Consider the following 13,958-nt stretch of genomic DNA (forward strand, 5'->3'; position numbering starts at 1 on the left):
TGTGAGCCCCCTGTTCCCACCCCCGGAACACCTCCCGCACCCCATCCTGCACAGGCCTGGCTATGAGGAGCACGGGCCCCACGGATGCTCACAGACGGTCAGCACAAGGCTGCAAGGCCTGCACTGGGGCCCCGCGGAGGGGCTGCCGGACCACCCTGGAGGCAGGGTCCCCCCACAGCCACCCAGCTTTCAGGGTATCCCAGGTTCAGCATGCTGGGGCGGGGAGCAGGTGCCGCCACCTTTCCCAGAGCAGCTTCTGGAGACGAGGCCCCTGGAGAGGAAGGGGCGTTCCTGTCCCAGCGGCCCACGGTGGGTTCTCCCCGGGGGTGTGGGGCAGGGGCCAGGGCTGCCAGGGGATGCAGCGGTGGCCCCTCCACCCTGAAGGACCCCTGCAGCAGGGCTCGGCTGTGTCCCCGCCTGGCCCTGGCCCCACAGCCCCGGGAGGACAGGTGCCCCCCCCAGGCCCACATCGTGGCTGGGGAGGGTGGGGGGCACCCCTGGCAGGAGTCCAGGGCCGGAGGCCCCCCCACCTGCCTCGGGCACCTGGGCCAACTCGAGGACTCCTGGTGGGTGTGGAGATGAGCAGGAGGGGACGGGGTCGGGGGTGGGGGCAGGTGCAGGCAGGGCGCGGGGAGGGCGGGGACCCAGGGGCACCCCAGCCAGCCCATGGCAGCTCCTGTTGGCAGCTCTTCAGTTAATAGGCTGCAATTTTACACAACGCCGTTTGGAGGTGGCCCGGAGCCAGCCGCGTCCCCAGAGCTCCCGGAGTCGCTGTTTAAAGCCCAGGAAGGACCAGCTGTGGGGAGGACGGGGCGTGTCCATCTCAGCGCAGCAGGCCGGGCAGAGGCGGGGAGGGGCCCCAGGCCCGGGCTCTGGGAATGCGGGGAGACAGGGCGGGGGGCCAGGCCTGCACTGAACCCCAGGCCCGGCCCTCCCAGACCCAGAGGAGGGAACTGGGAGCCTGTGGGGACGGGCACAGCTGGCCAACGGGCCCTGGACCACAGCCACCTCCACCCCCAGGCCCGATCAGGACGACGCGGGAGGGGCCAGGCAGGGGCAGGAATTAGGAATGTGCAGCCAAAGGCCAGGTCAGCGAGAGGCGGGCGGCCGGGAACAGAGCCCCTTGAGGGGGTCGAGGCTGGAGGCCTCAGGTGGGAACTGCAGGTCAAGGAGCCGGCGGGTGCAGGGACAGAGGGCCAGGCCCAGCATGGGGACGAGAAGCCCCTTCCCCCATGCCCAGGCAGCCCCAGCCCCGGCGGGGACGGGGAGGCTGAGAGAGAGGCCCCCCGAAGGTGCACGCTGGTCCACGCAGGGCACGTGTGGGTCATGCCTCCACGACAGACCCCCTGACCAGCCCAACTCGCAGCCCTGGGTGCAGCCAGACCCCACATCCTCAGGAAGGCCGCCATCCGTCCCGCGTGAAACACAAGGCCAGCAGGGCCACAGTGGGCAACTGGCCCCAGAAGGCGGGGAGGGAGTGCAGCCGGGGGCCTCAGCTATCACCTCCTTGCTCCTGACATGGGACCTGCTTATGGGGTCCTGCCGCTCTGAGAGCCACCTCGGGGCCTCAGGTTCCCTCAGCGGGACGGGGGCAAGGGGTGAGGCCGGGACGCAGCAGAGGGAGGCAGGACTGGACCAACCTGTCCTCCCAGCCTCACGGGGTGGCCTTTGAGCAAAGTCGCTGCCTGGCCAGCTGCCCACCAGCTCACCGGCCACCAGGAGGGGCCCCTCTGCCCCAGATGCTAGCCTTCTGCCAGGCGATGAGCTTGAGGGCCCTGCAGGAATGAGTTCCTGAGGCTTCACCCACAGCCCCACACCAGCTGGGCTCCTGTGGCAGAGGGCAAAGACGGCTCCCCAGGGTGCCCCCACGGGGTCTGTGGGCCCTCTCCGCTGACCCCCCCAGCCCAGGACAGCAGGCAGAACCCTGCTGGAGGCCCCCCCAGGTAGGGCCAGGACAGGGGGTCATGGGGTGGGCCTGCCACCCCGCACCGACCCCACAGTGCCACAGGCAGGACCCCCGCAGCACCCAGCACGGGGTGCCCTCGGCACAGCCCCCAGGGCCCAAGGCCCACGGCTCCTTCCACGGGTGGAAAAGCCGGCGCTGGGAGAGGGCCTTGCCCAGAGGCCACAGAGCCAGCAGACCGCACGTGGTAGGGACCAGGGACCTGCCCGCCCCCTAGGCCTGGGTACCAGGGCTGAGCAAGCAGAGTCAGGGCCCAGCCCCCACCCGGAGCCCCGGGCCAAGCTGGGTCAGCAGGCAGCCTCCGCCAGCTGTTATTTCATCCACCAGCCCCACCCCTGCACTGACCCTCAGGGCTCCAGGCACCCCCACCCTCCGGCCCCCAGGAGCTACGCCCACGGCAGCCAGCCCTCCCCGGGCGGGTCCCTACCCACCCAGCCAGCCAATGCTGACGCCGGGGCTGCTGCCACCCCAGGATGCCCACCCCCGCCTGGCCCTCGCCCCCACCCCCGCCCTGCGCACCCCCAGGCTGGGCCCGTGGAGGGGCCAGGGAGCTGCCCCCTCGATAGGGCACCCCAACAGGCTCACTGTAGCCAGGGGCGGGCGGGCAGCCAGCCTCACCCTGCCCTTGGCCCTGTGTCTCTGGGCAGAGTGCTGCCTCGGCGACACCCGATCCCAGGGGGGGCGGGGGTGGAGGGGGCCGCCCGGCTGGCCCTGCCCCCGCCCCCACGGTCTTCTGGAGGTCACCTCCGTGGGTGGGCAGGCCTGTAGGCCAACAGGCCCTGTCAGCCTTAAGCTGCCATAGGCCTGACCCGCCCCCAGGCCCCCACGCCCAGCCCGGACCTCGACACGTGCTGAACACAGGAGCGCCCAGGGAGCGCGAGGAGACAACGGTCCCGGGGACTGGGGCCCCCTCTGCACCAGGACACGTGGAACAGGCGCTGGCGCCCCGGCAATGACCCTGTGCTGACCTTGCGGATGCGGCCGCTGCGCGTGCCCACGAACACCACTGTGCGGCCCCGGTAGTCATAGGCGGCCACGGCGGTCAGGCCGTCGTCTTTGTCCACGAATAGGGGCGTCCCCTCGATGGTGACCGTGCCGCCCAGGGGCTGGTTGAAGTCCTGCCCGCAGAAGTCGTCGTCAATCTGCAGGGGCTGGAGAAGGAGGCGGGGGGTGAGGCCCAGGCCGTCCCGCGGGGAGACGCTGCGGCCGTGCGGGGCTGGGGGTAGCCGGCACAGCTGCGGTTGGTCGTGGGGAGACGGAGGCCCTGGGAGCTGCTTGAGTAGCAGGAGCCCGGGGTGAAGGGCACCTCTCACGCCCACCAGGCCCAGGCCCCGCCCCCCACCACGGGGGCACAGGGAGCCGTGAGGGGCACACAGATGCGTGCCAGGGGCACGTGGGGAGCTGGGGTGGTTCACTCAGGACAGGATGCGGGGTGACACCTAATAGGCAGCGGGAGGGGCCGGCTGCGAGGAGGCGTCTGCAGGGGAAGGAAGCAATCGATGGTGCAGGTTCCGGAGCCAGGCGGGGAGGGCGGGCGAGGGGACGGGTCAGGCAGCTCCAGGCCGGCTGAGGTTTGTGGGGGGTGGGGGCGGGGCGGGTCCAGGATGCTGGCTGGGGGCCGAGGTGGGAGGGACCAGGGCAGATGGGAGGAGCGGTGGGGGCCGTGCCCAAGAAGGGGGTGCACGTGGAGCACACAGGGGCCGCAGCGAGGCACCCGCCAGCAGTCTCCCGCTGCACTGAGGAGGCCCGACGCTCCCCGGCCAGAGACGGGCGGGCTTTCCCGGGGCCACCAGGAGCCCCGGGCAGCAGAGGCGCTGGAGGCCCTCCGAACAAGCCCTTACCCCCTACGAGTCTGGGGTCTCCTGTGGAAGACCGTCCTTTCTGGGGGAGGGCAACAGACACTCCTCAAAAAGCAGCTGGCCCCGTCAGGGCCTAGAGACAGGACATACAGTGCAGGCCAATGGGCACTGAGCGGCCCCCAGCTTCTTGCCCTCCCAGGTGAGGCGCACAGCCAGGCACCAGGGCAGCAGACAGCAGAGCCTCCAGACGGCACCCTGAGAGGGGATGTGCCTGCTGCCCGCCTGACCCTGGTCTGGCCCCAGCTCGCCCTTTACTGGCCACGTACCCTGGACATCACCTCACTTCTCAGTGACCTCATCTGTGAAAAGAGACAAGGCCCGGCCAGCCAGAGCCCAGAACAGTGCTAGGCACGAGGGCGGGGGCTCTGTCCACGGCCGCAAGGGCACACGGACACGGGCACATCACCTGTTTTCTCAAGGGATGGGCCGGCCGCAGCACCGACCCGGGAGACGGCCGTGCTTCGTGCTCCGGGCCAGCGGGGCGGGGTGCTCACCGAGTTGATGCAGCCCAGCTCCTTGTTGAGCAGCCAGGGCAGCGAGAGCTTGCCCTCACCACGATAGCAGGACTGGATGCGCGCCTTGATCTTCTCCTTGATGGCCCTGAGCGTGAAGAGGCAGAGCACCGACTCCCGCGGCGGCTTTACGCGGTTCTTCTGGCCCTGGGCGAACACGGTGAACAGCACGTCCTCGTCCTCGGCCAGGCCCAGCTGGTGGGCCAGGGCCCGGCCCGGCCGGCTCAGGTAGGCGTCCTGCACCAGGCGGTACTCCACGCCCGCCTGCTCGCAGCCGATGGGGAACTCCACGTAGGAGTAGAACTTGGGGTCGTCCACGCACAGCCGCACGATCTTAGACGTGAAGAAGTGCTCACCAGCAGCGTCGGGCGAGGTCAGCTGTGTGTCCAGCTGCAGCGTGAGGTAGTACACAAAGTGCTCGCTGCGGAAGCTGTACACGTAGTAGATGTCGAAGGCCGGGAACTTGGACAGCGTGTCCGAGGGGATCTTGAGCTGCGAGGACACAAACTCGTCCTGGTACACGAAGCCAAACATCTCCGCGTCCTCCTCGTTGGCCATGAGCCGGCGGCTGGACAGCGTGGGGAAGTACTCGGACTTGCCGTCGATGGGCGTGCCCACAAAGAGCTTGGCCTGCGCCTGGCCGGGCGGCCCAGCGATCAGCACGCCGGCCATGCTGCCCGCCTCGCGCACGCCCGACAGGTAGTGCTCCTTGCGGTGGTGCGGCTCGCCCAGCTTGAAGAGGTCGTCCAGGCGCAGGAACTGGCAGATGCCTTGGGAGGCGCTGCCGCAGGCCAGCAGGCGGTTGGCGGGCTGGTCAAGCAGCAGCAGCTTGTTGACGTTGTCGGTGCTGCCCAGGCCGTGCGGGCAGGACTGCACGCTGGGCGGGGGGTAGCATTTCTCGTTATCCTCCACCGGGCCCGTCACGTGCGCCCGCAGCAGCGTCAGGTTCCCCGACAGCTTGTAGATGCGGTTCACAGCGCCCACGTACACCTCGCCTGTCTGCTCGTGGACCACCAGGTGGGTCAGTGCCCAGTCGCTGGCAGTGAAGGTGCGGAAAGGGGGCTGCGGACCCCCGCCCGCCTGGGGTGCACCCCCCAGGAGGAGCAGCAGCAGGATCAGCAGCAGCAGCAGCGGAGCCCGCGGGCTCAGACGTGGCAGCAGCATGACGGGCCGGGGCCTCGGGCCAAGGAGCTCAGGTCCTGCGGGGCCACGCATCATAGGAGCCTCAGCCCTGCAGGGACGAGGGATAGGGCGTGTCACCTGTGCCATCACCGAGCTCCAGTGCCCATCCTCCGCTGGGATGTCCCACTCGTGGGGCGCGGCCTGACCCTCCGGGAGTCGCCAGAGGGGCAAGGGAGAGCCCTTCCCCGCCTGGAGCCCCGGGAGCAGCTATACTGAGCCCCACACCCCAACAGGCAGCGCGGGCCATGCGAACTCCACCGCTGCCCGGTCCGTGGCCGGGCGGAGAAGATATAGGGACCCAGGACCAGGAGGTGGGTGACAGACCTGGGCTTGCCCACGCCCCCCAGGGAGCAAGGCTCCTGGCTCCAAGCTCCCATGGTGGTGACCACCTCTCTGCCCAAGCGCCTTGTGGGCTGGACAGTGCTGCTCACAGGTAGTAGAGAACACTCGTGTGGTCCCTGCAGAAGGCGGGTCTCCTCGCAGCCACGTCCCGCACCTGGCCCCGCCCCCAGCCCTGCTCTCAGAGACCCCGCCCCATCCCCGCCCACCTACCCCCGCCCCGCCCCCACACTGCTCTCAGAGACCACGCCCCCGAACCTCGCCCCGCCCCCAGCCCTGCTCACTAAGAGCCCGGCTCCGTCCCCGGCCCCGCCCCCTTCTCTGAGACGGTTCCCCCAGCAGCGGGGTGGCACGCACCTCCCATCCCCAGCCAATGCCCCGGCCCTGCCTCCTCGCAAACAATCTCATCTCCCCACAGCCCGGCAGCTGGCAGCCACACTCCAGGTTACGTGTAGCTTCTGGGGCCCGCAGCCACGTGGTTGACCGGGTCGCCGGCCAGGGTCTCCCAGTCTGTGCAGTGCTGACCACGAGGCTCCTCTCCCGGGTGACAGCGAGCAGGCCAGGGTGCCTAGTCAGGGTCCCGCCTCAGCTGTCCCCGGACCTGCGGGCTGAGGGCAGCAGCCACGAGCTCTCCAGCTGTCTGTCACCTCTGTAGTCTGAGGCCCGAGCTGTCCCCAGACACTGTCCCCACCAGCACGAGAGCTGCCTAAGCCCCAGAGGCCAGCCCAGGACCCGCCCATGTGAGTGAGTGACTGGGCCCTGCTGCCCACCCCAGCCTCACTCCCCACACCCTCTTCCCTTCGGGGATGCTGAGCCTCGAGAACTGAGGGGTGGGGGTGCTGGTCAGCACTCCACGGGTGACGGGTGGGGGCCTGAGGGGGGATGCTGAGCCCCCAGAAAGGGGGGGAGCTCTGGCCAGCGTCCCACAGGAAGGGCACCAGGCACTGTTGCCGCAGGACCCTGCCCACAGGCTGTGAGCTACCCCCTCACTCCCTGCCCAAACATCCCCAACAACTATGGCCGCCAGGGACCTCCCAGGCGGCAGGGAGAGGATTCCTCAGCCCCTGCCTCCAGCTCAGGAGCCCAGGGCAGAGCAGAACTGGAGAACAGGCTCCTCGGGACTCGGCAGGGCCTGGGCTGAGTGCTTACGAACTCCAAAGAAAACATGAATCACTCACGGTGTATCAGTTCAAAGCAGGCCTGCAATTACCCGGGGCTGGGCTCTCCCCTCCTCCGGGTAATTATACACGTCCTAATGCAATTACGGGCCCTACTTTTTATATTAAACAGGAGGGACCCAGCTGAAGAAGCGCCATCCAAACGCCAGCCTGGCTGGGGGCCTGCTGCCCCTCCCCCAGCAGGGCTGCCTAGAGGACCAGTCAGGGGTACGGGGCTGCAGCCAGCAAAAGGGGGCGTCGAGACCACCCCCTCACAGGGGCCACTAAAGACAGCTGGGGACTCCCCCTACCCGCGAGGAACGGGGCCGTGGCTCAGATAGACCCAAGGTCACCCAGCTAGCTGTGCACACTCCTACGGAGACCTGGACTCCCACGGGCCTCTGCTCTGCCCAGGAAAAAATGCATTCATTCCAGAGCGGCTGCTGGGGAGGGCCATGCCGGCCGGGGGGAGGGGAGCCCTGACAGATGCGAGCTCTGGGCCCGCGCTGGGGTCTGGGGAGGCCCTTCCACCTGCTGGTCAAGGACCAGGCCCGACGCTGGCGGGGGAGGGGCACCCCGGGCGCAGAGCAGCAGGAGCAAAGGCCGGGGTGGAACCTGCTGGACCGCGCAGAGGGCAGAGAGGGTGCCCGCAGCACCAATCAGAGCCAGGCCGGGAGGGAGAAGCTGCCCGGGGCACAGGGCTGGGTGTGCCGACGGGAGGTGAGCAGGGCAGGGAGCGGCCCGGCGGCCTCCACGCCCGCACAGGACCGGCTCAGCCATCCGCCAGGGCGTGGAGAGCGCGCCGCCCGCTTCTCTGCCGGCCCGCGGCCACCGCCGCTCCGCGCCCTGAGAAACAAAGGCCCTCAGAGGCTTCTTCCCAGAGGGACGGCCCCAATCTCCCCCACCCCACTGGCCAACTCCCCAGCCACATTTGGACCCTGGCGGAACTCGGACAGCTTGAGGCATGGGGGACGTAGAAGACACGGCGTCCTACCCAGGGGTGCCTTGTCGGTCAGAGCCGGAGCCAAGAGCTGCCCCGTCACCCCACCTCCCCCACACAGGCTCCCGGAGGTGGTCCCAAGCCGCCTGCTCCCCTCCAGGCCTGTCTGAGGGGGCCGGGGGCCGGGATCCGGGGCACTCGAGTCCTGCTCCTCAGGAAAAGTGCCTGCTCCCGGGCTCCCCCGAGTTATCCTCTCCTCCCGACCCCATTTCACATGCGGAGATGTTCCTTGGCGTGAGGAGGGGCTTATAACACACCAACCACGGCAGAGCCGGCAAAGGGCAGTCGGCTTGGTTCCCAGCTCTCATCCGTCCCCTACCCCCAAGCACACAACCTCAGCCACACCGGGGCTGGCCAGGCCTCTGCAGCGGCGTCTCCTCTACCTGAAATGCCCACTTGGGGACTCCCGGGCCCCCTCCCAGGCCGACTTGCTGCCGGGCCTGAAAGAAATCACTGGCTTCCCAGTTCGCCCCTGGCGCAGCACCTGGTCTCCCCTGCACACCCCAAATCAGCAGGGCGCCAGGGGACCTGCCTGGGCGAGCTCCCCAGGGCCCGAGGAGCGAGGCTCAGCCCACCCCGCGCAGACCCTGAGAACCGGCCTTGGCTCGGAAAGAGGTGGGGCAGCGCGGAGAGGCGCACCACCGGATTCCAGGCTCCGGGGCTGAAGGCTCGGTCCACGTCCCCCAACACACACCCCTCTTTCTTTCAAGGGGCGTGGCCCCAGCACCCCACAGATTAACCAGGGGCAGCTCCAGGCCCTAGACGGCCGCCGGAGCTCCTCTCGCCCCCTTCCTGGGCTGTCCCTGTGGTCTCGGAACGGGCGTGGGTCCGCGGAGTCGCAATCCCCTCCCCGAGGCCGCCCGATCGCGCCCCGCGGCAGCCAGCCCCGTCGCCCACCAGGCCCAGGGCCGCGCAGGAGCCCTCGGAGCGGCCACGGGAAGCGACTGACCCTGGAGAGGCCCCGCGCGGGGCGGCGAGGAGGCCGGGCGCGCGGCTGGCGCACCGCCCCTCCCAGCCCGCGCGGGCCTGCGGGCCTGGGCGGACCGGCGCCCACTCCGACCCCGCGGGCCTGCCGGCGCCGGACGTCCAGCGCGCTCCGGTGACCTGGGCCGGCCGAAGGGCCCTCCCGGCAGCGCTGCAGCGAACTTTCTCCACGCCTGGCTGTGAGGAGGCGGCGCGGCCCGCGAGCTCGGCGGCCAGGGTCCCATCCCGGCCGGGCGGGGACGCGCGGGCTCAACGCCGGCGCCGCGGCCGCGCCCGGACACGCGTGAACCCAGCGGGAGCCGCAGGGACACGCGAGGGCGCGGACACGCGCGCCGCAGCCCCCCCACCCCCGTATGCCCCCTCCCCGCCGCTCGGCCGCAGCCCCGAGGAGGCCGGCCCGGAGCCGCCCGGAGCCTGGACCCCCGCTGGACCATCGCCGGACCCCCGCCCGCCCCGCCGCGGGGAAAGTTGAGCCCCTACTCACAGGCTGCCCCGGGGCGCGCCCGCCGCCGGCCATCGCAGCTCGCCGCCCGCGCCGCCGCCCGCCCCTGCCCCGCCGCGGGGCCGCTGAAGCCGCGCAGGCCGCCCAGGCCGAGGCCGCCGCGCCCGGGCTCCGCTGCGTGGCCGCCGCCGCTGCCCAGCATGAATGGGGCGCCAGGCGCGCGGATGCGGACCGGCCTCGCTCTCGCCGCCCGCGGAGCGCCGCGCGCATGCGCCGCCCTGGGGGCCGGGCCGGGGCGGGGCCTGCGCGGGGGCGGGGCCGGCGGCGGCCTCCAGGGGGCGCTCGATCCCCGCCGCCGGCCTATGCCTACCGCACGCTGCAAAGGGCAACGCAGCCGCCGGCAGCCGCTGCCCCGGAACCGGACCCAAATGCGGCCGCGATCCGGAACGGCGGTCTCGGCCCGGGATCCTCATAGGGCTGCCGGGCGCGCGGTCCGGGAGGAGGCGGCGGGCTGGGTGCGGGGACTTGAGCGAGGCGCTGGGGGCGGCGAGTGGGGTCCGGGAGGCACACCGGGCGGGGTCCCCGGGCAGGGGGCCGCAGGAGGCGGGGGGCGACCGGACGTAGGAGCTGGCTGGGGCAGGTCCAGGGCGCGCCGAGCGGGGGTCACGGGGCTAGGCTGGGGGCGCACGAGGCGGGGGTCGGGACGTAGGAGCTGGCTGGGGAAGGTCCGGGGCGCGCCGGGCGGGGGTCGCCAATCCGAGCTCACGAGTCGGCAGGGCAGGGGCGGTCGCCGTGGCCGCGCCCCCGCAGCAGTGCGCGCGACCCGGGGCCGTCCGAAGGTGGGTCCGAGCGCGGGCACCTGGTCAGGGCTAGGCGAGGCGGCAGGAGCCGTGGGGACGGCTGAAGGGCCCGGGGCCGGAGTGCGGGGGGAGACCAGCTGGGGCGGAGCCGCGGCCGCCGGATGGCCGCGAGCCAGGCGGTCACCCGCAGGAGAGGGACCCCGCAGGCTCGGGCGACCTCTGACCCTCCCCACCTCCAGGGGCTGAGTCCTGGATTCCGAGCTGCTGTTCTCCATCTCCTGTGGGTCTAGCACGAGATGTTGTCCGCCGAGCGACATCTGGGGACGTGGGGACGCGGTCTGCGTGGTGGGGGCCCAACCCAGTGGCCGGAGTCACCGGAAGGTGTGCGGATCCCAGCGTGGCTGGTTGCGCGCAGCGGGCCCACCCGTTCTCAGAGCCTGCCCTGGGACCACACCCCTCCCGCTCAGCCTCCGGAATGTCCCTGGCTGCCCCCAGCCCCACTCCCTGCTCCCAACTCCTGTCACCTGCGGGCCCCTCCCCGAAGAACTCCTGACATGATACTCAGCATCACGCAGGGCCATCCTTCCAGGCGGTGGGTAAGGCACTCCAGACAGCAGAGCTGGTCGTCTTTATGACCCTTGGCCACCAGAGGAGTTCTTCAGCCTGTCAAAAATAAAGGAAAATAGGGGTCAATCTGACTACCTTCATGTTGGTTATTTTTGTTCACTAAAAGTTACCAGAGGAAATACCAAGGTAAGCCAGGCCTTAGGACAAGATATTTACAACACCTGTACACTTGACAACAGCTGCGTAGCCAGGATTTAGGAGGGATCCCCAAGAATCAACAAGGCCACAATCCATCAGGGACCCAGAAAAGAAACCCCAACACGCACAGCGTTGGAGCAAAAATGGCAAATAATTGTTGCTCCCAAGAGCCCCGCACAGGGTCTCTGCCCCCGGGAGGCCAGTCCGGTGCAGATGGAGAGGGGAGCAGAGAAGGGGACCTTGTGGGCTGGAGGCTGCAGCCCAGGCAGCCCCCCACCACCGCCCCGTCCCCTCACACGGAGGGAAATGAGTCAGCGGGCACTGGGCTCTTCCTCCTTGGGTTTCCTGTGTGGGTTTCGCTTCTGTTGCCATTTGAGAGGGCAGGCAGTGTGTGGGGCTGCGGGAAACAATTGCAAGAGCCAGAATCAAATCCACTGGAGATGGCGGGGGGGCGCTTCCAAATGCGCACGTTCCTTCGCAACCGCTTCTGTGTCTCTACCTCAGAGCTTTGTGCAGAAGGAACTCTGGGGGCCTCTCCGCAAGGGTCGGAGGAGGGAGGGACCCTCCTGGGCAGATCCTCCAGGGGCTCACTTCACACCCTCCCACCCCACTCCCACGGTGTGTGCACACGCTCACACAGAGCTACTGAGTGTGCAGCGCCATGAAGGGTGAGCGCTGGCCGCCACTGGGCACGCAGGGTGGCTGCAGTCACCATTGCCTCTGGGAAGCCTACTCTGGTCACTGGGTGGGGAGAGGATGGGGGTCTGCCAGGGGGCAGCGTCAAGGAGATGCAGATGGAGGGGTGCACAGCGAGCCATGTCCCAGAGCAGAAGCAGGGCTCACCCAGGTGCAGGCCCTGAGGGAGGCCCCCCGCCCCACCCTCCCTCCCCAGCAGGCCCCGTGGTCGAGCGGACAGGTCTCACCTGACCTGAGCTCCCAGGGGGTCAGGGAAGCTGCAGGGGGCAGGGCACATCCTCCCCCCGACCCCCATCCCTGGGCTCTGCTGCCCGAGGTCACGCCCACGGTGGCCTCTGTGCCTGATGGCCTTGGCAGCTCCGGGTGCTCCTTGCCCAACAGGTCCGGGAGGAGTCCCAGGATGGACCCTCATGAGCGGGCTGGATCATAGGCCCCCAAGGACCAGTCACTGCAGCCAGGAGTAGAGCCTCTCAGGGCCATACTGGCGCAGGGAGCTCTCCGAGTGAGGGCAGCTTCGGGGAGGGAGTCCCCAGAGAAAGCCCAGGTGCAGGCATTCAACAAGCTGCTGGAAGCGGCAGACAGGGCCCCAGCCGGCCGCCGGCCTCCCCCGCCCGGGTCCACTGGGCCTGTGCCCCTGCTGTGCCCTTGGCCGGGGGCCCCGACTACTGCCAACCTCTCAAGGCCCAAAGTGCCCTCTGCCTCCAGGAAGCCTTCCTGACTGCAGTTTCCTTGGGCTTCCTGGCCCACTCTTGGCCAGTGGTGGTGAGCCTGGGCTCAGAATCGCTGTCCTTGGGGAGGCACCCAGGTCACTGTCAGCACCGTGCTGTAGGGAAGACAGGAGCAGAGCCCCTGCCTGCCACTCCACAGACACCCCTGAGAGCTGTGGGGGCTCAGGGTCACCTTGTTCTGGGGCTGCAGTGAGACGGCTTCAGGGGACAAGTGGGTGACCGATGTAAACAGTGATGCAGGCTGGCTGGTGGGTTCCTGCCCTGTGGGAAGCAGGGACGAGCATCAGGCAGGCTGGAGGGAACCGGTGGGAAGAGCCCCGATAGGGTCTGCAGCCGGCACAGCACATGCCAGCCCTGAGAGTCACAGTCAGCTCACCGGGACGGTCCTTGGAGGGCTGGCCTCAGCAGGACCGTGGCCTCCACCCTGGGTGGGGCCCAGTGGCCCCTGCACCCCTCAGCCCAGGGATGAGAGCATGGAAGCAACCCAAGCCCTCTGTGCTGAAATTCCCAGGAGGTGGCACTCCCACCCAAAGTAACCGGCAACCCGGCTGCCCACACCCAAAGGGTCAGAGGAGGCCAGCTGTGAACCCAGGGTGGAGATGCAGATGGGGGTCTCAGCCCACAGCCCCCAAACGTGCAGGACCCCACCCAGGTGGCCGTCAGAGGGGCACCCGGGAGCCAGCCTGGTGGCACAGGGCCAATGGACACCAATGTGCAGGTGACGCGAGGGAGCAGCTGGCTCGGGGGAGAGAACCCGGGGCTTCGCGGGGCCTGTGTCATCACCCCTGCCGTCGGAGGCCTCGGTGTGGAAGGGCCACGCCTGGGACAGCCACGGCGTGGACACGGACATGGCAGGTGACGGGCGCCTCCACTGAGCATCAGGCACGCTGGACGCAGCACTGGACCGGGTGCCCTGTGGGCACACCGTGGAGGGAAGGTGGCCTACAGCACCTAGGAGAGGGCAGCAGCATCAGGTCCACGCGGGAGCTTCTCTGACACGACAGCTTTCGGGGCTGGAGCAGGTTCCGGGGGACGGTGTCAGCCAAGCAGGGCCAACTCTGTGTCCCCGTCGCGGTGACTGTTCCCAGAGCGCTCTTGTGGCAGGGGACACGGGACCGACACACGCCAGGCATGGGCATCAGCCCCCACGCTGCAGGACAGTCCCCTGGGGGTGGGCGCTGGGGGTCAGGAGAGGGTGCAGGCCTCCGCCCTGCCCTAACACCCCGGGAGGCCGTCCCTGGAGACAACGGTCACCTCCAAGTAGGCAGGTGAAGAGGACCCTCCACGGTTGCCCCTCTGGAAGCAGAGCTGTGCCTGAGGCCTCGTGACCAGGAAGGCTGGACAGTGGACGTCCCGCCAGTGGAAACCCCCACAGGACCTGGCCGGCCCTCCTCCTGTGGCCACATCCCCACAACTCCAGTCTCCTAGCGCGTCACCTCCTCAGAGAGGCTCCCGACTGGAGTCCCGAGTGTGCCAACACCCCACTAGTTCACACATCGTGGGGGGCCCAGGAGGCTTGGGGCCTCGACCC

At 69.5% G+C, this 13,958-nt stretch overlaps 1 protein-coding gene across 5 annotated transcripts in view; it reads right to left on the reverse strand.

Annotated features, from left to right (window-relative positions):
- The window catches only part of PLXNA1 (plexin A1), a 101,749-nt gene extending 90,606 nt beyond the window's left edge, over positions 1 to 11,143 (reverse strand). For 4 of the 5 annotated variants that reach the window (XM_086368976.1, XM_086368973.1, XM_086368972.1 and 1 more), the window contains exons 1-3: positions 9,481 to 9,926; positions 4,317 to 5,565; positions 2,932 to 3,114 (exon numbers count right to left, since the gene is read on the reverse strand). In XM_086368976.1, coding sequence (XP_086225102.1) covers positions 2,932 to 3,114; positions 4,317 to 5,565; positions 9,481 to 9,911 — 1,863 coding nt within the window. In that variant the 5' untranslated portion in view covers positions 9,912 to 9,926. Of the gene's footprint in view, positions 1 to 2,931; positions 3,115 to 4,316; positions 5,566 to 9,480; positions 9,927 to 10,762; positions 10,902 to 11,026 lie in introns of those variants that run through there. The other variant, XM_086368977.1, reaches the window with a different exon arrangement.
- Between the last annotated feature and the right edge of the window lie 2,815 nt (positions 11,144 to 13,958).

This window comes from Bos grunniens, chromosome 22 (assembly GCF_055505025.1).
Source record: "Bos grunniens cultivar Pamir isolate PY7600 chromosome 22, Bosgru_T2T1.0, whole genome shotgun sequence".
Taxonomy (NCBI): Eukaryota; Metazoa; Chordata; class Mammalia; order Artiodactyla; family Bovidae; genus Bos; species Bos grunniens.